The sequence below is a fragment of the Pogonomyrmex barbatus genome, unplaced genomic scaffold (assembly GCF_055798465.1).
Source record: "Pogonomyrmex barbatus isolate J1 unplaced genomic scaffold, ASM5579846v1 scaffold18, whole genome shotgun sequence".
In the NCBI taxonomy this organism is placed as follows: domain Eukaryota; kingdom Metazoa; phylum Arthropoda; class Insecta; order Hymenoptera; family Formicidae; genus Pogonomyrmex; species Pogonomyrmex barbatus.
The window spans coordinates 6605491-6630198 of record NW_028297114.1 but is presented as its reverse complement, the minus strand read 5'-3'; the positions used below and the strand labels follow the sequence as shown (position 1 = coordinate 6630198).

The following is a 24708-nucleotide window of genomic DNA, read 5'->3' as shown; positions in this document are numbered from 1 at the left end:
ATATAATGAGTGTAAAATATATGTGCGGTATAATTAAACCGCATAACGGAAACCATTAGCTCCAGAAAAGACGGGCGTAAATTGACGTTTTCAAAGGTTTGATAAATTTTAAATTAGTTGTACGTTTCTCGGGGGGGATGTTGCGATGCTCGTGTAAAATGAGCAACATTGTCCAGAAAATGGGAAATAAAAAGGGAAAGAGATCGTTCGACGACGTTAATGTAGTGGTAGTTAACGACAGATCTTCAGAAAGCTCGATCTCGTCGAACGCCCTCCACGCGATCCGCCTCGCCTGCAATCTAATTAATCTAATTAAGCCGAACCGCCTCGTTACTGCGGCTCGCGCCGCACGCACAAGAGGGAATTAAGAAGAAGAAATGTAAGAGAGTAGCCATTGCGCTCGTAACAGATCGGTAACGTAAGATCGTCTCATCGATCCTCGTCGTTCGGACCGTGTCGCCGACAGCCGACAAGATCCATTAAGAGGATTATTATTGAATCAAGTGATCGCCGTTTCTCCTCACTTATATACCCAGTTTAAAGGCTTTTTTTTTTTTAAACCTGTGTAAACTTTATGCTCGCAATGTGTTTAAATTTAATTGCGCTTAATTTATTCCGCCACAAATACAGCAGATAATAGCGAAATAAAAGCGGCGGGAATTAAATCACATAAATTTGGAAAACAAATTTTTTACATTTATGGATTTCATATGCGATGCTTAATTTTAATTTTTGCCTCTTAACATCCCGGAATTTCATATTAACCGTTTTTAATTATGCCCGCGACCGTATCACACATGTTCACACGTGCATGCAATTACGTTTCGTGACAGCGACGGTAATTTCACGACACGCACATGAGCGCACATGAACGAACTGAACGATTTCACGACAATCGACGAGTTTTCTCGAACAAAAATGATGAAACGGAAACGTGAAGTTTTCTCAAACGAGAATCGTTAATTTCACTCCGCTTCGTTAATTATGATAATTAAACCGCACGCAGCCAGCATGACCAAAAGATTTCTACAATTATTTCCTTGAAGAAGGGAGAACCCTTAATTCTGTTATGCTCACCAACGATGCTGATTTGCTTGAAGAAAGATTCACTTACCCATTGCATCTGAAACAAAAATAGAAATATTCACGTTCAATACAACATGTTAATTCAAATAGAGATTATATAAAAATAATTACAATTATTTAATGTTGAAATATAGCGTGTATTATTACTTAAATATAATATGCATTCTCGTATTTATTTGATTCATACTATATTTCGAGTCTTTAAAGTTAAAATTATTTGCATTTTTATTTTTATTTATTTTTATTTTTATTTTTGAGTCAAATATCACAGAAAATATTGAGAAAATATTGATGTAATAACATACACGGCTGTTATTACATCAATACTTACGCCTTGTCATCATTCTGTTCAAGTTCACGGTATGTGTATAGTTTGCGGTTTCAAGTCTTCGGTTAAAAGCCGCGCCGAATGACTTTATGCGCAACGCGCATAATAAGAAAACCGTGTGTACACACGACTAATTCCACGTTAATTGCCGCTACGACGCTGAAAGAACGTTTCAAAGGGGAAAAAGTCGCTTTCTGTGCAACAGAGGATTAAGAGCGTGAATGGCATTCTTCTCCGCCGTGATTTCATGCGAATAGAGATGAAAGTAGAAACTACCACGGGTGCACTTTGTCCGGTGAATGCTGAAAAAATGCCGACTCGTCCCAAGTTGGTGGAAATTACAATTTGTATCATTTTTTATTAAATAAAGAATCGGGGGGTCTAATTGCCTTATTGCGAGCGTACGAGTCACGTAAGCATGCGGCAATAAATCGCGATAAATCATAACCAAAGACCGGGGCCGGTGCTCGAAACAATCGTGCGACTGAGTGAAACCTTACGAAACAAACGGGCGCGCTTCGTGCCGCCGACTAATATCCGTTCTTACTAATCGCTCGCTGTAATTCGAGAAATATCGCTCGGGCGGGAGTGACAGCGTTCGCCAAAAGAATTCGCTTTCGCGGTCGAGAGCGGAGAGATAGCCAAGAGAAATATCTTGGTGAGAGACAACGCGACGCAAATAATACGCAATACCGCGTGAGACAGAATCGACACGGGAACGAGTTTTAAACGCGCACGAAAATCAAGGAACAGCGTTCGATATGACACACAGACAGTGTTTATTTAAAACTGGGACGTGAAACGGTCACTCATAACTCCTCTAGATAATCTCCGCGTGGGCAAAAGACACACACCGCGAGCTTCTCGCTCCTCGCGCCCGCGTATATCTACCTTCGTCTATCTGTATTTATTATCCTTTGGTCGCGACTATGTGTCTCCGCCGTGATAGTCGAGTCACTATATTCATGTATAGCATGTGTATGCACATACACGTACGCAACATGCAACGGAGATAGGTATAGGTAGAGCGCGGACATTTTTTCGTATGCTCCATCCTCTCTTCTACGGCCGGTTGCACGCCGTTCCAAGCGGCGAAGCGAGTTCGTGTCCGAGCTGACTAACCCATTAGCGCCTTGGCTGCCGATCGACATGGCGAATCGATCGATAAAAGGCACGCCGAACACTTCCTGCCGATAGGAAGGCCCGCCGTTTCTCTCGCAGCCGATCGACCGAGGAAAGAAAAATTGCTTTAGCCACAGTTATCGCTAAATGAATAGAAGGCGCGCCGGAATCTTGTAGTCAAGTGGCGTAACATACTCGACGATCTATGCCTCAATTTAAAGTCACACTAGTTGTTTATTTTTATGCTGTTTTTAAACTTTTAATAATTACTAAGAGAGCTAGATGAATTTGAAAAATCGATTATTAATTCTGCTAAGTTTTGTTAATGCTTCAACTTCTAAAAAAAAAAAAAATAGTTTTATCTATATTTAAATAATACCAAGAACCGCAAGAATAATTAGTTTTTCTTTACTAATCCAGTTGCGATAGAACAAACGCTGTCAACGTTTTCTGTCTAGGAAGGAAAATAACCTTGTTTAAATTTAAATAATGACAAACTTCTACAGATGAAACACAAACCGTACAATGGTTATTCTTGCGGTTCTCTTGCGAGGATGCCAATAATTCGTCTGCCATGAAAATAGAACCAATGACGGTAAGTGGAAGCATAACCGGAGAAATAAATTAACAATTACAGGAATTCGTGACACGGTGGGAGTGACGGGTCTGCGCACGAAGAGGGATGAGAATTGGCCGTATGTAAAATATTATCAACGAAATATATGATGAATACGATAAATGACGCGATGACAACAGTCGGCCACCACAAATCGCACAATAATCATCACTAACCGTTGCCAAGGAAGAGATTTGCTCAAGCGATACAAATTTCGAAAATAATACCGATTTATCGATATCATTCTTTGTGAGATTCAAATATCATCCCCAATCGCGAGAACAATGACCCAATGATGCCTTACAATACGATTCTTCGTCGCCACGCGTGTTAAACAAATCAAGTTTCATAAAGTGGCATTCTTATGAGTGAAATATGTTTTTATCTCTCGCCAAAACATTAATATATTTTATTAGCAACGCTACTCTCCGCGCGTCATATTGGATTCGTTTGACTTTGCTCCAACATTAAATTACAGGAGTAAACGGTGAGAGTAAATGATGAGACTCGTATAAGCAAATTAAACAGATCAAACATGAATATTAATATTATATTAAAAAAAAAAAAAAAAAAAAAAAAAAATCGCGAACAAAATTGTATGTAACTTAATTTAAAAATATCCGTGATTTGTTTAAAATTGTGTAAGATAACGTTTCCCTTAATATTATGTATCTCTTATCGGATGCGTTCGGAAATAACTGGATTCAGCGCATGGAAACTTATCATCCGTCTCTGTTCGCGAGCGTACAGACAATGAAGCGTAGAGAGCAACAGCCGGCGGCTAAATTTTCGAGATGGTTTCAACCGATCCGCACTTAATTTGTAGCACGTTCTTGCAGACAGGGGGCGATGAGGTCCATTCTCGATCGTCTCGTGGCGTTGCCGAGTTAGTTAGCGCGACTTAAGACGGCTGTTGATGCTGCCGCTTCTTGTCTCGCCTCCCCCCCCCCTCTACCCCCCTTCCCCATTTTTGCCGCTAAAACATCGTCCCTAATTAATCTCTTCGGTCTCTCCCGCGCCGACACTGCGCGAGCTAATATGGACGAACGGTGACAATAGCCAGAAGCCAGAGTTTGGAATCTGCCGAATTCGATGGTGTGGTGAGCAATTTAAAGAAAAAGCCGGTCGACGCTTAACACCGTCCAAAAGAACAACGATCGATAAAGACTAACCAGAACGAGACACAATGCGTATATATCAACAGGCTAAAATGTATTTAACGCTTCGTTCAAACGTACTGTACTTAACGAGAGAAAGCTAAACGATCGACATACGATTCGCAAAATTCGTAAAATTCTCAATGAAAAATAAAATTCATAATGAAAAACGCAATTCTTAAATTATGAGTATTTAAAAATTCTTTTACATAAGAGAATTTTAAAAGAGTCTTTATTTGTTCAAATTCACATGAAGCTGGCAACAGTAAAACATGTTTCTCCAAAATTAGAGGAGTAAATATCGAGGTAAAATTGGTAAAAGGTCTAGTTTGGAATCTGTCAAATTCACCGAAGCGATGGCCGAATGGGAGAAAAACCTGCTGGACGTTTAATGCCGGAGCGACGAGTCGGAGTTGATGAAGGGAAGAGCGAGGTCCGCTAATGGGAATTTGCGAGACGGCCGTAACGCTCTCCGGAAACGTATGGGATGCACTTAACGTCTTACTTGAATGCGATGCGACTCAAAAACCGCACCGCGGGAACTGGTCCGCAGGTGGCACTTGAGCTCGTAGTTCAAACCGAGACCGAAAGGGCGTACGCGGTTAATTGGGATAATCGCCACGGTAAATCCGTCGAACGAGAGTTCCCCTCTCTCGGTAATATCTCTATCGAGGTAGGTTTTAATTTCTCGCCGCGGAATGCCGTGTAAAAAGAAAACCTCTGATGCGACGGTATTCGCGAAAAAGTGTCGGATGCATAATCAGACGAGAAGTCGCGTCTTGAATCGTGACACGCGTAAGCACAATTTGTCGTCCTTTCACCTGTCCTTCGGGACGTGAATCGCGAGCGAGCAAAAATGCGTGATATCGATCGAAACGCGATCGTCCGGCTTACTGGGATCGCATCGCGCAAAAAGATTCTTGCAAGAAGATGAGTGTGAACTTTACGGAGTTTCTTTTTTGAATCTCGTTAAACTAATACCATTCAATTTTTTTTGATATTCTTTTTAAATCTTAATCCATTAGTTAACTCGACAAGAAGAAACAAGTCACATATATTTAACTTTCTTTTTAAATTCATTTTTTTAAATTCTCAACGCTAAAAAAATGTTTAAAGCTATCCATAGCTATCCATAGTCCTCTTTTCGGTAATCGAAATTATCTTGGTGGAAAATCAAGGTTTTAAAAGCAGCGAATAATTGATCGAGCATCGTGGATATATCAATGAATAATTAATGTCGACGCACGGTTCTCATCAAGTGATAAGAAGATAACTCACAGTAGTTCTCGAAAGCATTAAAATTACCGTCGCGTAGACTCACCTGAATTCTGATGTGATTTCCGCAGATTTTCAACATTCATGTCCATTATGACACGTAAAGAATAGAAACGGACGAGATGACGAGGCCTGGTTATAATTTAAATCGTAAAGCTTTAATGCGACTAAATTATTAAAATAGAAGTGGAGTGCGTTAAACCACGAGGAAAAATTTAAAACTCTCACGGAAATTGCGATATGGATAATGAATGCGACTTAATTGGCATTATCGCGAATGTCAAGAAATCTAAAAATAGAAACGTTTACGACATACGGCGGACTGACAATATGAAAATCGCGAGAATAAAAAGTCCGCTCTACATGGGTGGTAGCGTACGAGCAGAAAGGTGCGAACATGACAAACATGTGTGGATAATTAACGCGATCTAAGCATCGTGTTCGGCGGAGCATGTCAAGTGACAAGGACTCGATAAGTAGCGTCCGTGACATCGTCGTCTCATTGCCCTACCGTGAAACGTACAGTTATTAACAAACGAGCAGGAAATATCCAGTCGTTTTTCGTAGGGAAAAAAAAAAAAAAAAAAAAAAAATAAACGATATGCGTCGTCATGCTGTAAGCCGCAAAGGAGATATAATTGATAAATATCTATCTATCGTATGTTAATAAGCTATGAATGTGGAAAAGTCAGTATCCGATTGTTTTTTTTCGTTCTTTAGTTAACTTTCGTCTAATGTGAATTCCACATTTTTTTAAAATTCAAGAAATAAACCAAAAGAAAGATCAAGATCTAAGCTGTAATTACCAAACCGCGAGTACGAGTGACGAATTCAACATTCGCAATTCATCTCATTTCCTTTCTCGACGACTATAATTATCGTTTAATCGTCAACTCTGAGAGATGTGTAAACTCAACGACTATAAAGCGCCTATTAAAAATGGTTCTATCTTTTTTCCTATCTATCGTTTCGGTGGTTTGACGAACAAAAACCGCACATTTCTACTCAAAGTTGAGAAACCGGACAAGCCGTGAAAACTAGGTCGGTCTTTTTTCAAGCGCGAACTCGGCGCCGAGCGAGGTGTGCGAGCTGAAGGAGAAACAGAAAGGGTGTCGAGAAGCGGTTAATTGGTGTTCTATGAATTTGGTGGCGATTACCGCGAAACAATGGGGAGCGGACGACGAGCTGATTCGCTTCTTGCAGTTCGCGTCGGTGACCGGCAGAGAATTGGCTGGCCCAAATGACTTCCATCGTGGAATTTTAATTATAAATTAGTTGATTAACTCAATAGTGTTTTTGCTGCCGGCGACAGTGTCTTCGGAACTGGTTGCGCCAGTGTATGCCTCACGTACGAGCGTCACGCACACTTCGAGATACCGGCTTGACAGGGGTTCTCCAAAAGATAGTTTTATCTCCGTAGATGTTTCTTCGAGAAAATATCAATTAGAAATTCATATGTTGATAGAGCGAGTTTACTCACAATTACATTCATCATTACAATTCCATTATCGATTATTATTAATAAAGAGTATAAAGTGTAATAACGGTACGTTAACGATAGTAACATAATTTTATTCGAAATCGAGATACATATCGTAACGTGCGCAATGGAGTCCGAGAGTCCGAAGCGGTTTGTTCCGGCAAGGATGTCCGGCATCAGGTTCTCGAAAAGAAAACAGGTCTTTGACATCGCAAAACGTCGCGCTCATTTCGCGCGCGGCAGGTGCGATACGCGTTTGAGACCTGCGTGCACGTAATTCCGCTGCACGCGGATATGCGAATGCACGATTATACTCACTTGCCAAGCACTTCTCCTTTATTTATTTTTTGCGAAACACATACACAGAGACCGCTTATTTTGCTTATGTAACAGCACGCAAAAGTAATCGAGAGTTTGTCGAGCAAATTGCGCGAAGCAAAGCTTTGAATCGAACACGAATAACAATTGTCGGGTGCGTATATCGAACGACCTGAAGAATTTTCGTAATCGCCAATACTGCGAATATTCCATAAAGAGTATTAAATTACTTAATTGCTTAATATTTCTCATCTATTTTCCATTGCAGCTAGACGATCAGTTCTCTGATTAGATAGAAGCGATATGAATATTCTACGGAGAAAAAAATAATTTGTCAGAAGGAAAGTCGAATTTTTTGTAATGTAAGAAATTCAAGTTGAGAACCTACGACAATCCAAAGATACCTACGTTCGAAGCCCCGCTAGCATGAGAAGCACAATGGCCACGAAGATGTAGCCACGCCGATGTCCTCGTCGCTTCGTCGGCACGCATAGCATGCGGGAATACGTTTTCTTTCATATTAAATAAAATATTCGACTTACTTTAACCGACTGCTATAACTTTTCGGCAAAATTTACTCAATAAAAAAGATAACGTGTTCTAACAATCGCTCGTATATACACATACATACACGCACGTACTATTTTGTACAAATCTCGATAGGAATGCAGTTTCTCTACCTTCGAACAAAAAAAAATATAAAAAAAAACAAGTAAAACATAAAAACACAGCCTCCTCAAATTACAAATCTTGTCAAATGCTAATCTGACATTAATCTATGAAAGTGACAGCCGTCTTAAATTTCAACTCACCGAAATTGTCCCGAACTATATGAAAATTATGTTAATCATATAACAGGTGAAACAAGTCGCTTTAAGATTGGTACTTTGACCATGAAATACTACGCAAAATAAAAATGTGTGTGACTTGAACAAAGAATTAATTTTCACATTAGCTAATGCTATCGAAGGATCTTCTTTTTTGACGCGAATTATTATATTTTAGAAATACAGTGTCATAATTGTTGTACGCATTAGAGGAGGAGTAAAACGCAAACAAGAACAGATTCCTTAGTGGAAGTTCCTTTGGAAGTCAGACACGCGGGAATCGCAAATTAAGGATGAGGAAAGGGCACGAGGTACTCGCGGGTCAGAAGATGTCCCGCTCTCGGTTCTCTCCGGTCCGCATACCGGACGAACCGAGCGACGCCGCAGCCGCAGCCATAGCCGCTTCCATGCAAAAAAAGGTACAAAACTTGTGACCCGACTCGAAGCCCCCGGTCCTGCCGTTCGCCTCAGAACCGCCATACTTTTTGCCGACACTCCGAGAGTATGAGAGAACGAACTGTGTCTGGCGTGAACGTCAGCAGAATGTAAAATATGCAACACGTTCTCGTCCGTGTCCGAATCTCGGTTCCCTGACCGGTGACTCGAAGAACACCGGTCCGCGAGATACACAAACAATCCACCCAATGTGATATTACAATTTAGATAAGTAGAAATTTCGTTTTTTGTTGCTGGCATTCGGTCACTGAATAAAAGAAAATTTTGGAAGAAGAAAGACAGTCTAGATAATGAATTTTACTTGAAAATTGAAAATATGCGCTCGTCAAGCGAAAATAAATTGAAGAAAATTTCAAGACAATCTCGGTGATATATCATGGTTCTTGGAAGTTGAGGAAGATCCTGCTACAAAGAACATAGCATTTCCTTTCCGTCGTAACAATGGACATTCTTTCCACGAAAATCCGCGAGACCGAATAATATAACGAAGACTTCTCGTCACACATCGCGTGTCATCGTAATCTTTCTTAAAATATTTCGCGAGCGAAAAACGAATCGTTTTTCGACGCGAAGAGAAACGGAAGGAACGCTAGGTACGTCTAGTAACAAGTAAAAAAAATTAATTATACATAAAGAGATGCGATGGATAAGATTTTACGTGCTCTGAATTTACGCGTAATTAATTCCGGATTCTGCGCCGTTGCAAGATTTCCGGTGGGGACGCGTCAAACGATCCGCCCAATGCAGCTGCATCACGCGTCACGGTTTTACCTGCATTCCCCGCGTATTTCATTGCGTTAATCGCACTTAGCGCGTGGAATTTGCGCTACGCAGGAAGCGCCAAGGATACGTACGTAGATTGGAGGAGGAGCTTGAGGAGCGAGAGAAGCAAGCCAGCCAGCCAGCCAGCCAGCCAGCCAGGAGAGGGAGGTCTCGGGGGAGCAACGACTAGTTTCTTCTCCGTGTTATTATCTGCCGTGTCCAGTAAGTGCCGCGTATAAGATAGCCGGGATGTGGAAGACATCATGTCGGTACCGGCGGATATTCCGTTCTCCGCCACTGTGTCCATTTAGTTACGTGCGTTGTACGAACGGGGGAATACTTATACATTTCCTTATACTAACAATTCCAAGAGGTATTTCTCCGTTGCCCTCCGCGCTTCCCCGCATCCATACATAATAATGCCTACCTACTTAGTTTGTCGCATCGCCCATGCATTAACGATCTAGGACCGTGGCGACTATTCGATCATAAGGGACTTTTAACACATTGCCAAAGAGATGCAAAAATTTCCTACATCGTGTAATAAAGAATTCCTGTAAGCCGTTCACAATGCGTTAAGACGTTCGCGATGATCATAGAGATAGTACACGATATAAAGTGATGATTTAATCAAAACGTACTAAAAAATATAAATATTGTATAAAGAATGTATGTCATATGCAACTTTGGAAACGTGATGACTGAAATATTTCTAGAAAAATTATAAAATTATACAGAATCAAGTTAACTTTCATCATATAATATATAAAAGATAAAAATGATTAGAGAAGTCGGAGAAGTACAAATTCGCATATTGCCTTAACTCAAACCGAATTCGATAATCTCGCAGGGCAACAAAGTCAGTCGCTTACGACTAACATATCCCTGAATCATGCTCGAGACAAAATAATGGTTCCAGAGTACAGAAGAATCAACGACGGAAGGCAAGACGCGATCTTGCTCCCTCGCTCTGGACCTTTCTCTTATCTTCGTCCACCCTGTGGATACAGCTACGCCCACACCGTAGCTGTATCCGTTTGATGGTGGCTCATACCATTACATGACTTTTGATCGCCGACCGTTATCCTGTGTATTTGCAGTAGATACCTGCATACCTAGTTTGTCAATGTTGCAATCAACAATCTTCGAGACTACGCCGAGCGTGTCGTCGTTTCGTCATGGCGTCTGGAAGTATTACGACGACGAGCGCGCAATGACGACGGCATGTAACGAGATACCATGGCGATTTCACACACGCATGCAAATCCCTTCCAGTATCGAGTTATGTCGGCTCTCCTGTCGACCAGACGGAAAAGATTCACAGCGACAATGATGCGAGAGAAGAGAGAGAGAGAGAGAGAGAGAGAGAGAGAGAGAGAGAGAGAGAGAGAGAGAAGGAAGAAAAGACTTGCCAACACGCCTTGGTCTTCGTGCCGGATTAGATATTTATCTGGTTGAGTCGTGGGAAAGTGGAAATTTTTCTATTTTCCATAAAGCTTACCAGAAATTTCCAGAATCTTGATTTATTTAGATTTGAGATGTGATTCGGATGTCTTGATAATCACTGGTATCTTCGTTTTACGTGTGATACTATTCTATCGATACTCTTCGATGTGCGTGAATACGAGTGACGAGATCTCATAGACATAAAATATCATACGTTTCTCCGTGGCCATGGCGCCGGTGAGATCAAACCGATGATAATCCAAGCACGGAGGAGCAGACGCATAAGAATAAGAAGAAGGGTTCATCCTGGCCGTAGTGTCCGCGATCCTTTCTCTCCATTCACGTGGTGCGATGGACGAAGGAGGACGGGTTATCATTAAGTGAAATGCCATGTCCACTATCTCTCGGCTCTCACGCGGTCCCAGCTGCTTCTCCGCGGTGCCAGGACTTGTTTCCTATGAGTCCTCGGGTATCGCAGCAGAGCGGCACGTCGGAACGGGATAATCCCTTTGCCGCCGCCTCGCGCTGCATCACGAGAAATTCTCTGCAAGGGTTATTAATAAGGCTACCGCTATCTAACGCAATTAGAGACGCGAAGTCCTCGGGTCTTGTTATATACTACTGCTGGGGGGGGGAGGTTATACGAGAGGACATCGCGAATACTCTCTCAGCACTTTCCAGCACGTCGTAGCTCATCTTCATCTACCATACCATTCACAGGACTCTCTCACATCGTGCCTAATTTATTATGTGTTCGTAATAGTTACTTCCAAAATTGTCATTGCGTCTATGCAAGTACATGTTATGCAACTAATTATATACTTTTTTTTCAGTATTTATTCACATAAATGCGCATATATTTGTATCATTTGATTTATCCGTTTTTATTTAATTTAACGTCATAATTAGTTTCAACACTCCACCGTGCCCCGTTTATTGTGTATCGAACATATAAAAGAGATTGGGATTTTTGTGCTTGCAATAGCAGAAAATTATCCCAATTCCGTCTATTATCTTCAGTAGCTTCTAGCGAAACTACCGTGAGTGAGAACGTGAGCGACGCAGCATGCCCGCGAGTAATAAAAAAAATTCGGTATAAGTACAGCCTTGCGCGTCGGCGATCGAGATACCTTCTTGCCACGGAGCGATCATCGTTGTCTGCGTCATACGATGTAGATACGATCTCACGACTACGAGGAGCCGCGCCGTTCACGTACGACCTTGCCGCGTCGCAACTGAAGAATACAAGGCAACACACTTGGAGATCGCCCGGTTTTACGAGTGAATGCAGTCGGCAATTAATGTATGATCCTTGAGAGTGCGATTGGAGCGAGAGCGAAAGCGAGAGCGAGAAAGGATTTTAATTCAATGGAAAAAATTCCGCGTAATTATAATGAAGAGAGGAGGTAGTTGATCGATACCGATTGTATCTCGGCGACTTAACAAACTCCGCGAGAGAACGCAAATGCGTCCTACCGCACACCGCTCTCTTTCTCTCTCTCTCTCTCTCTCTCTCTCTCCTGTTCATTTATATCAGCTAATGTCGGAGAACAGACTAGGCGCCGATACTAATTAATTATGAGCGAGACAAGCGGCGTGACCGACCGCCAAGTTCGTCCTGATAAACGAGATTTCGTGAAAAGATTTATTAACACTTCTACGGTAAATTAACCGTTAAAGCGCATTCGGTGCCGTGCGATAATACATCAGAGAAATTTATAAGATTCGTATATTTAATGTTATTTTAAATATTCGCTCTTTTATCCTTTTTATAAGTATTACATTTATATATTATTCGCGATTATCTTTCCGAACACGAAATTCTGCTTTTCTGAATCGGATAATGATCTCACAGTGGTATTATCCTAATTTGACATTTTCAAAACGATTCTGCAATCTAACTTACTCCTTGCGAATACAAATAAAATATAATTACATTAGCGTAACATAAATAGAATTAATTTGTAATATAATAAAAAAACTTAAAAAATTGATAATACGAGAAATATCTAATGACTCTATATATATATATATATATATATATATAAGAAATATGTAATGATGTAACGAATACACACGCTCCGATACCGGTTTCATACCGGTCCTTTCGTCACACAAGTAAAAGAAAATCAAAAGAATCACCTCTCTACATTTAAAAGTTAAATCAATATATTCTAATGAGAAGGAAAAGTGAGCATAACTATTATAATATTTTCTCGAGAATTCCGAGTATTGAGATATTCCGCTTAATTGAAAGTTGCGACTATCACCGATTAACTTAGCTGAAAAATAATTATGGATTCTTCTAAATCACTTATCTCAGTATTAATAAGCGACAAACTGTGCCAATTAAGATACGTCAAAGTATCTCGATCCTTCTTGTGTAAATCGAGACAACGGTTAGGATCACCTTGATGAGGAATATCAGTAGATCTCACCACTGGACGTGAAGTAGAAGATGAAGAGGAGGAAAAGGAGGAGGAGGAGGAGGAGGAGGAGAGTGAGAAGGAAGAGAGATATTTCTAACGCATCATTATAGCCACGAGTGGAGTGCTAGTTACCGGAGGTGTCTCCTCGTAAACACTCGGACATTTACATAACGAGTGACATCTGCCAGCCCAATCATACACGCCACCGAGAGTTTAATACCGCTAGCATACCACTCTGCGTATACCACACTGTCTTCGAGGACTCGCCTGTATACATCCATAACGCGTGGCACACGGCCATGCGATGCACATGTTTGTTCGCATGTCGCGCCGTGACAAATATCTACGAAACTGAAGAAAACACGTTAAGGAAGAGCATATTACCATTTGCATACGGTAATGTTGATTCCGGGTAAGAACATAACGTGCCGCGTAGCGGTAAGATTATTTTTACGGAGAGCGGATTACACTTGCGAGACGTGATTTTCACTCACTATCGACTTTATCACTTTTCAAAATTAAAAATCATTTAATTGTAATTCGAATGCCTTATCTAATATAATTTAAAAAAAAAAAAAAAAAAAAAAAAAAAAAAAAAAAAAAAAAAAAAAAAGTATTCATGGTTATACATGTGAATCTTCATAATTAGTCCGAGAGGATTAATCAAAGATTAGGGAGAAGGATTTCGTCCTACTTTTTAGTGATGCTCTTTTCTCCAATCCGCGAGGATCTCTTCATTAAACCACAGTACAAGAAACATATCGCGTCTTTCTTCTAATCCCAAAGATGGTAGGTTTTGTGATCACCACCTGTCGTTTGTACGACCGCCCTCGACGATCCTTTAGTCCAATCATCCGCCTCGATCTGCTGTCATATTTCTTGCCGTCCACAGTGTGCAATGAGGTAATTTAGTGAAGCCCGCGAAAACCGACCGACTATCAATAGCCCTGCCGAGCAGCGTCATTGTTTTGCTCCGGTCTATTCAGGCTTGCCGAGATGTGCCACCACGACGGTGTACCGCACAATAATTACCTCTGTCTGTGAAAGATTGCGATAACGATAAATCTATAATAATTTCTTCCACGAATCAGTACATAAATAAAAGTCGAGAGCGAAAAGAAAAAAAGGAAACTCTGCAGAATGTAATCAGATATGGAATCATCAACAAATATATTACTTCGATATAACAATCGTGGGACATCAAAAATAAGTTTGCTGTCTCGTTATGGAACCCTTTTCACGTAGATTAAGAGCTCGTTGGTGGGGCGAGAACAATTGAAAGGGTTCGGGCGGGGTGTGGCAACATATAATTACAGTAATTAGCAGACAAGTAATTAATTAGGCCCGCACGCCGTTTGTTATTTCTCGCGACGCGAAGTTGCTGAATGTGTATGCGTATGTGTATGTGTACAAACGTATATTTGTGTATACCGTTGTCCGCGTGTACGAGTGCCTAAGCTACCTGTGAGATACTGGTATAACTAGTATACCCGTGTCCCTATATGTCCGCGTGTTCAAGAGGTTACGTCTTGATCCCAATTAACGAGCGATTTTTTGCCAAGCGCATCGAGAGACCCCGAGTGAACGAGCATGAGGAGCGATCTTGCAAATTACGTCACGAAACGCAAAGTTGATCAAGTCGCCGATCGTGAGACGATGGCAAGCCTATACATTTTGTATTGATACTACTAAATTGATATTTGCTACTTTCCCCAAAAGTAATTCGTTTCCCCTATCACTATGATTATAATTTTATATTATTTGCTTTATAAAAATATAGTGTGTTCTCAAGTGTGTGTTTTTAATTTTTCAGTTTCTCGATATCGCTTACAAGTCGTCAAAAATATTGAGAACTTCACATTAATGAGAACTGAGAAAATCAATTATAATTATCTTTTTTTTTAAGTCTCAAATATATTTTGGCCATTTTTGTAACCTTGTCGTATAAAATGACAAATTTTTTAATTTTAAATTCAGAAAAAAAAAAAAGAATATTACAAGTATTTCTCGTGATTTTAAAACGTTTTCCATTAAATTAACTTTAGAAATTCTTATCAATTTTGAAATTACCATTATACTTTTGTCTCACACACACACACACACACACACACACACACACACACACACACACACACACACACACACACACACCACGCGCGCGCGCGCGCGCGCGTTTATTCCAGAAAAATTAATAATAATTAACTATGTAAATCAATTTAAATTAACATAACAACGAAAGTGTATATCGCCGAATCGAATTATTCGATGCATTGACTCTTAGTACAGCACAGACGATTGGTCGTGTCCTGCATTTGCCAAACATTCGGGATTCTCCCCTGCAATCGCCGACGACCACGCACGCTTCACCGGGCAATAAACATAATGGCGCACGTCCTTAATTAAGTAGATTTTCAATCAAGATTCAATCAGTCTCGTTGTAAATGTAAATGCACCGACCCAACCCACTCTCACTTCTCCTCCTCACCGTTCGCCGGATTGTCGTCGTGTCCAGATCTGTGGAGCTTGGTAAATTCATGTTCGAAAATACGAAGGATGAATCTATATGCTGTAACAATGTATTCGCATAATTTCGATAAATTATCGTGCGCGTTAAAAAATATATATATTTCAAAGAGAGATATTAACAAACTCCAACTTCTTGATTTCGCATCCAACGCATGAAAATAAATCGTATAAATAAAAAAATTCGTTTGCCGTGCGTAGCACTTTATACGTTTATACTAAAACAAGACAAAAATATATTACACACAATATTCGCGAGGCGATAAAAAAAAAATACCATGTCGGTGACCAACAATGATCCTAATTAATTTCCGTACATTTGCGTGCATTTAAAACAAATGCTGGATCGATTATCGATGAAAGGCTCTTAATGGGCAATGACTTTGTCAATTACGCTCGGGTTCAAACATCGTGCTCGTCATAATGTCGCGATTCGTAACATCGTAAAAAGATTCGATCGTCGTGACGCGCTCGGTGCCACGATTGCATTTGCGGATGAGCGCGAAGGAGCGAGCGGTGGATATGCAAATGTGTCGTGGCGGAACTGCGAGTAGAGGAGGACCCGGCTGGGGGTCCGCAAAGTCGAGACAAAGTCACAGCGGGATCCACTCTCCCGAGCATGCCCCCTTCCGCCTCCCGACCCCTTCTACCTCCTCATCCCGCTCGCTCGCTCCCTCGTGCCTCGCTCGCAAATGAAATTTTCCGCAACATTGCATTCGAATGCGATTAAAGCTCGTATAGCGAGCTGATACCCCGCGGAAGCGAATGGAGAAACCAAGTCGAGCCGAGAGACTACTCGAGAGAGGCTCTTCTTCACCGTTTCTTCTTCCTTCTCTCCACGTTCGGCCGAGAAGACTTCCACGCCCCCCCCCCCTCCTTCGTTGATTTCGAGAAATCGAATTGTAACTTGTAGGTGCCACCGTGGCACCCTCCGTGACAGAAGCACGCGTGATTCATCGCCTACTAACTCGAAGCGCGCTAGCTAATTTCCTTCGGAATATCGATTCTATTCCACACGAATAGAAGAGTTCAAGAACTCTCTCTTTTGCGTGTTTTCTCACGTTGTCTTAAAGTTTATAATATATTAGAAACGGTAGAATCTTTCGCGATATTAATTTGTATAATAATAAATCTAATATTAAAATTCAAGCCGAAACGAAGCAGTTATATTTTGCTTTTGCAAAATGTTTCTAAAAGCGGGAAAAATGTGACGTATCGTTATAACGCTCAAGGACTCGCGTAAGTACGATACATAGAAGTTATATAAAAGTAATTAAGATTGATTATTATAATCAACCTTAAATGCTTGTCATGTAGCGACTGCTGTAAAAAAGATAAACACGGTGCGACTATTATTCCGATCATTAGATGCGCTCTCATGCGGAAGGAGCGTAGGACGACGACAAGAACTCGTCTTCTCGTGCATTTAAACGTCGCTCGATGCAGCAGCAGGAGGTACACGTCGATGTTTATCGCGCGAGAACGCCTCCGACTGGGACTAAGTAAGCGGTACAGCCACGTTTTGTACGTCTTTACGTGACGAAGGGGCTACCGACGTCGCGCTTCGTCGTGCGGCAGCCGCCGTCAATTCTGATCCAAGACGTTCGTTGGTTCCTACCGCGAGTGGCATCTCCCTCGGAGATGCCGTGTAAGGGCGGCGGTGTAGGATGCAACTTTGACAGTGACAGACGGATACTTAATGCGTGAAGTCACTTTGCCGCTCGAGCATAAGTCGAAGTTATAATCCTGATCCGCACTACGGAGATGCTAAATATACAACCGTTTCTTTTTAGTACGTACAGCCAATGTATAAAACAAAATATCAAAGATGGATATCCATTAAGATCTCTCAGATTTTCATTTCCTTTAATTTAAAATATGATTACACGTTTTTTTTTTAATTCAATCCTAAGATAGTTGAAGAATAATTACGTATAAAAATAGCGAGAGAAAAAAATATAATAATGCTTTGCCTTGGAATATATGTGAACGTGTATCTCTCTCTCTCTCTCTCTCTCTCTCTCTCTCTCTCTCTCTCTCTCTCTCTCTCTCTCTCTCTCTCTCTCTCTCTCTCTCTCTCTCTCTCTCTCTCTCTCTCTCTCTCTCTCTCTCTCTCTCTCTGTGTGTGTGTGTGTGTGTGTGTGTGTGTGTGTGTGTGTGTGTAGGAAGGAAGATAGTTGAGCGGATTCTCGACCAGAATCCAAAACGACCAGTGCGTCTCCGCTCGCCATCCTGAAAAGTTTCCAAGGCGGAGGGCCCGGGCATCTGGAAATAAGGGACGACGTGGATATAGGATCGCGTAGGGATAGAGTGGCTCGCGGCGGTTCGCCGTTCACCAAGAGCAATATACGCGTCATATATCACCTGGCTGTAGCTAATGTCCGGGAAGGTGTGCGTGAGGCTATCTGCGCGCCATAAAACACTCTCGCGCTCTGCTCCAGGAGGGGTTGCTAGTGGCTCGGTGGCGAGTGTCACCACAGGTGCGGACATTCTCATCATAAATACCAGCCCAGCTACAGCCGTAAACTGTCTGGAGAACCTAATTGGGGCGTGGCTGCGGTTACACCTTCGAGACTTTACCTCTTTCATTGCGTTGTCTTTCGCGCCTTCATTCCTTTCTCCTTTTTTTCCCCTTTCCCCTCTTATCTTCGATATTCTCCTAAGAATATGGTGTATCGCTATCCTTACGCGTATCCACGGAATGTTATACCGTTTGCTGTTGTTCTTGATAACCGTTATCGCTCAATACACGTTTCTTCTGGTCATAATTATAAGTTCGATACGTAGCATGCGATAAATGAAGTAGACAGAATGGAAACTCAGCAGAAGTCAATTACACAATTCATTGTCGAGAAATGTCTAACGTAATAATCGCCGAGAAAAGCAATAAAATGAAATAAGCGAAAAATATAAGAAAGGAAAAACCGAAATGTCTTCTGTAAAAATAAAAAATAAATCGATTACAAATTTTGATTTTTTAAAACTATTGATAGTTTGATAGATTAATTTCAGAAAAATAAAATAATTACATTACGAATATAAAAGAAGACAAAATAGAATTTTTACCAAAGACGATCATGGATACCTGCATATTTTATACGCAAGAATACACATATGACATCGATTAAATGAGAAGGACAGTAGAATATCCGAGTATTGCAGATGGAATGGACGATGATCGAACATTCCCAAGGAATTGGAATTCCCTTTTTATTTATGTGGGTGTAAATCGTAAATACAAAGCAAAATATTGAAGATCCTTACTCTACACGCAAATAAATTGTTTTATTAATTAAAGAAATGTGAAATCATATCACGCGTATAACATAAAAAAATAATAAATAAAACATTCGATAATATCGAAATGTTAGAGCTAACTTAGGAACTAGATCCGTGACGGAACGCAATATTGTGAGACGATCGTTGCCTTTAATGATTTCGAGGTGTTTCCACCCTCATAATGGTTAGTGTGCGTGTTTTCACGCGAGGGTGGATGCGAGAAAACGTTAAAAGGTAGGCCGGTTTCGGCACACCTCTCCGTTTAACCACCTCATATCATTTCGCATACACACACACACACACACACACACACACACCCACTCTCTCTCTCTCTCTCTCTCTCTCTCCCTTTTTATTTTGTACAAATTTATAGCGCTGAATGTCCAGCGAACTTCGGTCTTAACTGTCCGCTAGCATGAACCTGCGAGCGATAACGAGCACCAGCAACAGCAATGGCATGATGATTCTCTCTTTCCGTCCCCTCCCTCTCTCTCTCTCTCTCTCTCTCTCTTTTTCTCTCTCATTGACTGTCCAGGTGAACATAACGGTAAAAGGACGATATGTGCAATCAACACTGGCGTAAGCGATGAAGGATTCTCAGTCGTTTTAATTTCGAACAAATCTTCACTAGCGGATATACCATATAACTGCATTTGCAAAAAGTGACATATAAAATTTCCCTCATATTTAAAATAAGTACAAACAAGTAGAAAATGATACAAAAGAAATGATACAAAATAATTTTGTTTCTTCAATTACCAATTTCACTTATTTTCAATTTTACATAATGATAACTACACAATAAAAGTTTTATAAATAAGATACCTTATCTTCGAGTTTTGAGATTTATAAATGTCGAAAATTCAAACAATCAACTTAACGATAATAATATCGCAATGGCACGACCGAATCCAATGCAGTTGCATTTCCGTGTGATATCAGGTCGTGTAAAGCGACGCAAAATTACATTCGCACGATTGCGCCGCTGGTAACCGGTTCTTATCGCCGGGACGGCGAAAATTATTCTCGCCTCGATGTCTCGCGTGTACGTACCGTCGTGGTCCGCTGAGGATCCTTAATTATTATCGCGACGCATCAAGGGGGAGACGCATGTGCGATAATCGAAATACCCGCGATATATAGTTTTAATTATAATTATCAATCGATTTGCATCATCATCATCATCGTACGTGAGCGAAATGTAAATTCGTATGGATTTGTAAGGCTTTCCTTATAAGCACCTCTCGTGAGTGTCGCCCACATAAAAATTGGAGGACCGTTTACGAAACATACGAAATCGCCGTTCTCTCCAATTTTTTTCCGAGCGAAAGCGGAGGCACGAGACACGATATGAAGAGCACTTAGCTTCGAAGCTCGACAGAAGCTGTTGGATTAGGATACTGCTGGAGAAGGTTTGTTGCTTCTACGAGTGTCGCCCCGTCTGTCGCTCGAGCGTGTTTGAACATATTTGTTCGGTCCTCAAGAAGACGGGACCTACTCACATTATTGGCCCGAAACTTTTCACTACCAGACGAGGATCCTCCGTCTGGTTTCTGCCATACCTGTGTCTCCTTCTGATGCAAGATCCAAGCGTGTATCTTCAGCGACATTCCGTTTCGAGATCGATAGAGGCTATTACGATCGACATGTCGTGACTATTACGTCACGATCTCCGCCGTCTTTCGCCATTGGCATTAAACGGGAATTATTATGAGTATTTACACTCGGACATGGACAGTCATAAAGTGACAAGCGTAAACCGAGTTTAAAACTATCGATCCACGTTTGCTAACCAAACTCACGTTTATCTATATTATATTTTTGTATTTAACGATCAATACGCGATACATGAATAAAATTTCTGCGCATGTTTTTATATATCCCACTTTCTTTTTCGCTGAATTTGTATATTAGTTTCTCTAAAAAGAAACTCTCTAAAGTAAAGCCATTCTCGCTCATCGTCTTTTCAAATTTTAATTCGTCACAGAACATCGAATCGTAAAAACACGGTTCGAACCGTATTTGAAAAAAACGATCGATCAATTTAATCGAACAACCAAAGAAATGAATGAAAAGTAAAAAGTGTTGGAAATAATGGCGCTTTTCGAATAATCGACTATTATGTAAAGGTGCCATTGTAAAGATCCCGATCTAATATCATGCCTAATGTTATCTATCAATGACAGGTACAAAGTGTTCGCTCTCGTTATGTAGTCCAGACATTGCAGCACGATCCGTAAAGAGACGTTTTCGTTTACTTTTTTAATATGGCATATGGCTAGACATTACAAGCAGACAAATCCACGTCTAGCCGTCAACATTATCCACATATTACACACGCTGGCCGGCTCCCACACGCGTGCGCTTCACGACAGAGTACTATCATCCCATATGTACACGCACGTCCAACGCTGTATACACATAAAGGGCGCGGAAGATGACGATGACGACGACAACGACGACGACAACGACGACGACAACGACGACGACAACGACGACGAAGAGCGCAGCTAACAGGGCAAACACGAAGCCAGTTACTCGCTCAAATATTTGTACCTGGCCAGAGTCCCAAGGCGTTATCTTCAACACGCATTGGCTCCTACGACGTAGGAAGCGGAGCGGAGAAATATACGCGTAAGAGAGAAAGAAAGAGGGATGCACACAGAGACTACAGGTTGATTCACCTTGGTTGGGCGAGCAGATCCTGTTAATGAAAGACTCTCTTTCACGCCCAAGCACCAAGTGGAGACAATAAAGATACCTCGTTGATCCTACGTTTCTTTTCCCGTTCGTGTCGTTGCTTCCTTTTTCCCACTCTTACGAGGAGGATGTAGGCGCAACAGTTTCCTGTTCTCGCGCAACTACAAGATTATAGTGCCATAATCTAATCTGTGTTTACACCAGAAGTAAACTCTCCTGAGCACCGAAAAATATCGCTTTTGGGAAGTTAAGCGAGCGCTGTTATCGATGTAACGTGGGAGAATAACTTTGTCGCGGTAAATGAATCCAGACGGTATCGCAACGGTACTCGCGCTGTACTCGACTTGGGAAAACGCACGTGTATTTTAATTCAGGCGCCAGGATTCATCTTTAATTTAACGCGAGAGATTGGTCTGGAGGAAAGTAATTTTCACAAATTGATGTCACGAATAATATCGTTCATCTTTTCCGACACTTCTCTATAGGGCAAGGGCGGGGCAAGCGAATTCTCTAATCGGCGCCTCGATCACTCGGATTTGGGGGGGGGGGGAAGTCATAGACGGTAGGGAAGAATAAATCGCGGTTATTAGCGCGAGATTACGTGAGCTTGCGCTCAGATTGCTTTGCGGTATAGGGGTCTAAATCTAAAATCTATATATCCGACGATTCAGTATCCGGCCATAGTCGAGACACGTGGAAGAATGAGAAGGAAAAAGAGAAAAAGGCGGATATATATAGACGAGAGAGAGAGAGAGAGAGAGAGAGACGCATGGCAGCAGACACGAGGGATGTAAGAAGATTCCGACGCGTGCACATTGTTAGGGGAATCAGATTAGCCAGCAAGCCTGATGTATGTGCATCGCTAGTAACGTATCGTACTGTTCTCAGTATCTTACTGCCCCCCCCCTCTCCCTCAATCTTGTCACAATCTATTCAGCGAAGATAGCTAATACTATATTATCGAACACAGTGCCACTGTTTTTAGAGTAAGATCGACCTAAGATTAAGAGTGCTAATTCCTAAGCAACTTCCATTGCTAGATTATTTTTATCGCCGCATTTAAATATATATATATATATATATATGATTGCATGTATGTTGAATTTCAGCTAAGCAATAAAACCATTATAATTGTAAAACTCTGGAATTCAATATTATATAAAATAAACGTAAAAATGTTAATCTCTCACAGCGATTTTAGCGATAGATAACTTCATTATCGCAACTCGATTTTTATGAATACAAAATATGTATCTTGTTGTCTATGAGAAAAGACTATATATTATACTAATTATAGCGGACATACGTCCAATTAAATTAACACAAACGATTCGCTTCCCGCGATTGGCATTAGTCCGTTAGGGAAACTCAAGATATATATATCTAGTTTGATTCTCTGCTCAGGCACATAAATTCATGATGATTTATCGTCCTGATATTCAGTGTTCGAAGAAAGAGAAAGGCATCGGCACTTTATGTATCGCGAACACTGCGCGGCAAAGTTCTACCTTTGGATGCGTGCATGATCGGTCTAATTAAACTTTGCGAAGCTGAGTGAGACGTCAACTCGTTCCGTTCTCAAAGACTCGCCATACCAGCTCCTCGTATCGAGATGAGAGCAATCTCTCACTTATGTTATGTATATACTCCGTTTCTCTACTATGTCTTAATAAACCGTCCAACGGAATTACTATTGCATCGATCGTATCGATACCATACATACTATATACGACCAAATCAATTATAGCAACAAACTCCGGTTTAGATTATCAAATAGACATGTATTTTTTAATATCATATTTTACAGAAGATCAATAATCGAACAAATAAGCACGATTCGCACGATTCAAAGATTTCAACACGTCAAAATGCTGACTGAAGCAAACAAATTAATTAATCTTTTAAATTCAATAAATATATTATAAAAACAATCAAAAAACATAGTAAAAAATATCTTCAATACTTTATTATCTCAAAAACAAAATGAGTACGGAAAAAAGTGGAAAACAATACCATCGAAAAGATAAAGTACACACGTTGCGTCGACGTCGTGCAAACGTGCAATCCTACGCGAAACGTCAAAGATTCATTGAGATGAGGAAAAAAAAAAGAACGTGGGAACAGATGAACGATTTGTTCGGTGGTAACGAACACGCTGCATGCCGGATTCGCATAAGTCGCTACTTCTTGTACGATATCTCCCTTGGTCGGGAAGCATCTCGTGTAGGTAGAATTAATTACGCGGCAAAATACATCTTGACAGAGACACCTGGCCAACTGCAGTCGTCGGTAATATTTAAATACGCACACCCACGACTTGTGTGCCGGATGATGCTCGATAAATCTCCAAAGAATTGTCATGGGATAATGGTGACAAAGGCGCTGACGTTGTCAAAGAATTAAGTGGCCTCACATTCGTAAGGCATGCATTTCAAGTGTGAGTAATAAAAAACCGATATCAATTTATATTCGTTTTTGCAATTAAGTCACTTTAACTTGCTTTTTAACATGCAGTCTAATATAGAGAGTCTCTAAATCGCTTATTCTCTCTCTCTCTCTCTCTCTCCTCTTTTTTTTTACAAACTATCTGTATATTTAAGATTTGCAAATTTCCCTGAACTACTTAATAAAAAAATACTACTTACGTATTTGCGCATATGATAAATAAAAATATCCGACTTTCAAGCAATGCTATAATTATCGAATTAAAAGAGACAGATAATGAGACAGGCAATTACAACGATACCGAGTGACTAATGTTCTTTTTATCTGGACAGCGACTTGCCACCCTCCGAATTGCAACCAACCTAAGTCATTACGCGCCGTTAATGTATCGTCTCTCTTGTATTCGGCAGCACCCTCACAAATCCATCCCCTCGATAACGTACCGTGATTTCGTATGCA

At 40.9% G+C, this 24708-nt stretch overlaps 1 protein-coding gene across 1 annotated transcript in view; it reads right to left on the bottom strand.

Annotated features, from left to right (window-relative positions):
- Positions 1 to 252: 252 nt before the first annotated feature.
- hth (Meis homeobox homothorax) overlaps positions 253 to 24708 on the bottom strand; it is a 159194-nt gene continuing 134738 nt past the window's right edge. Inside the window, exon 8 of the mRNA XM_089075109.1 lies at positions 253 to 1123. Coding sequence (XP_088931235.1) covers positions 1107 to 1123 — 17 coding nt within the window. The 3' untranslated portion in view covers positions 253 to 1106. The remainder of the gene's footprint in view (positions 1124 to 24708) is intronic.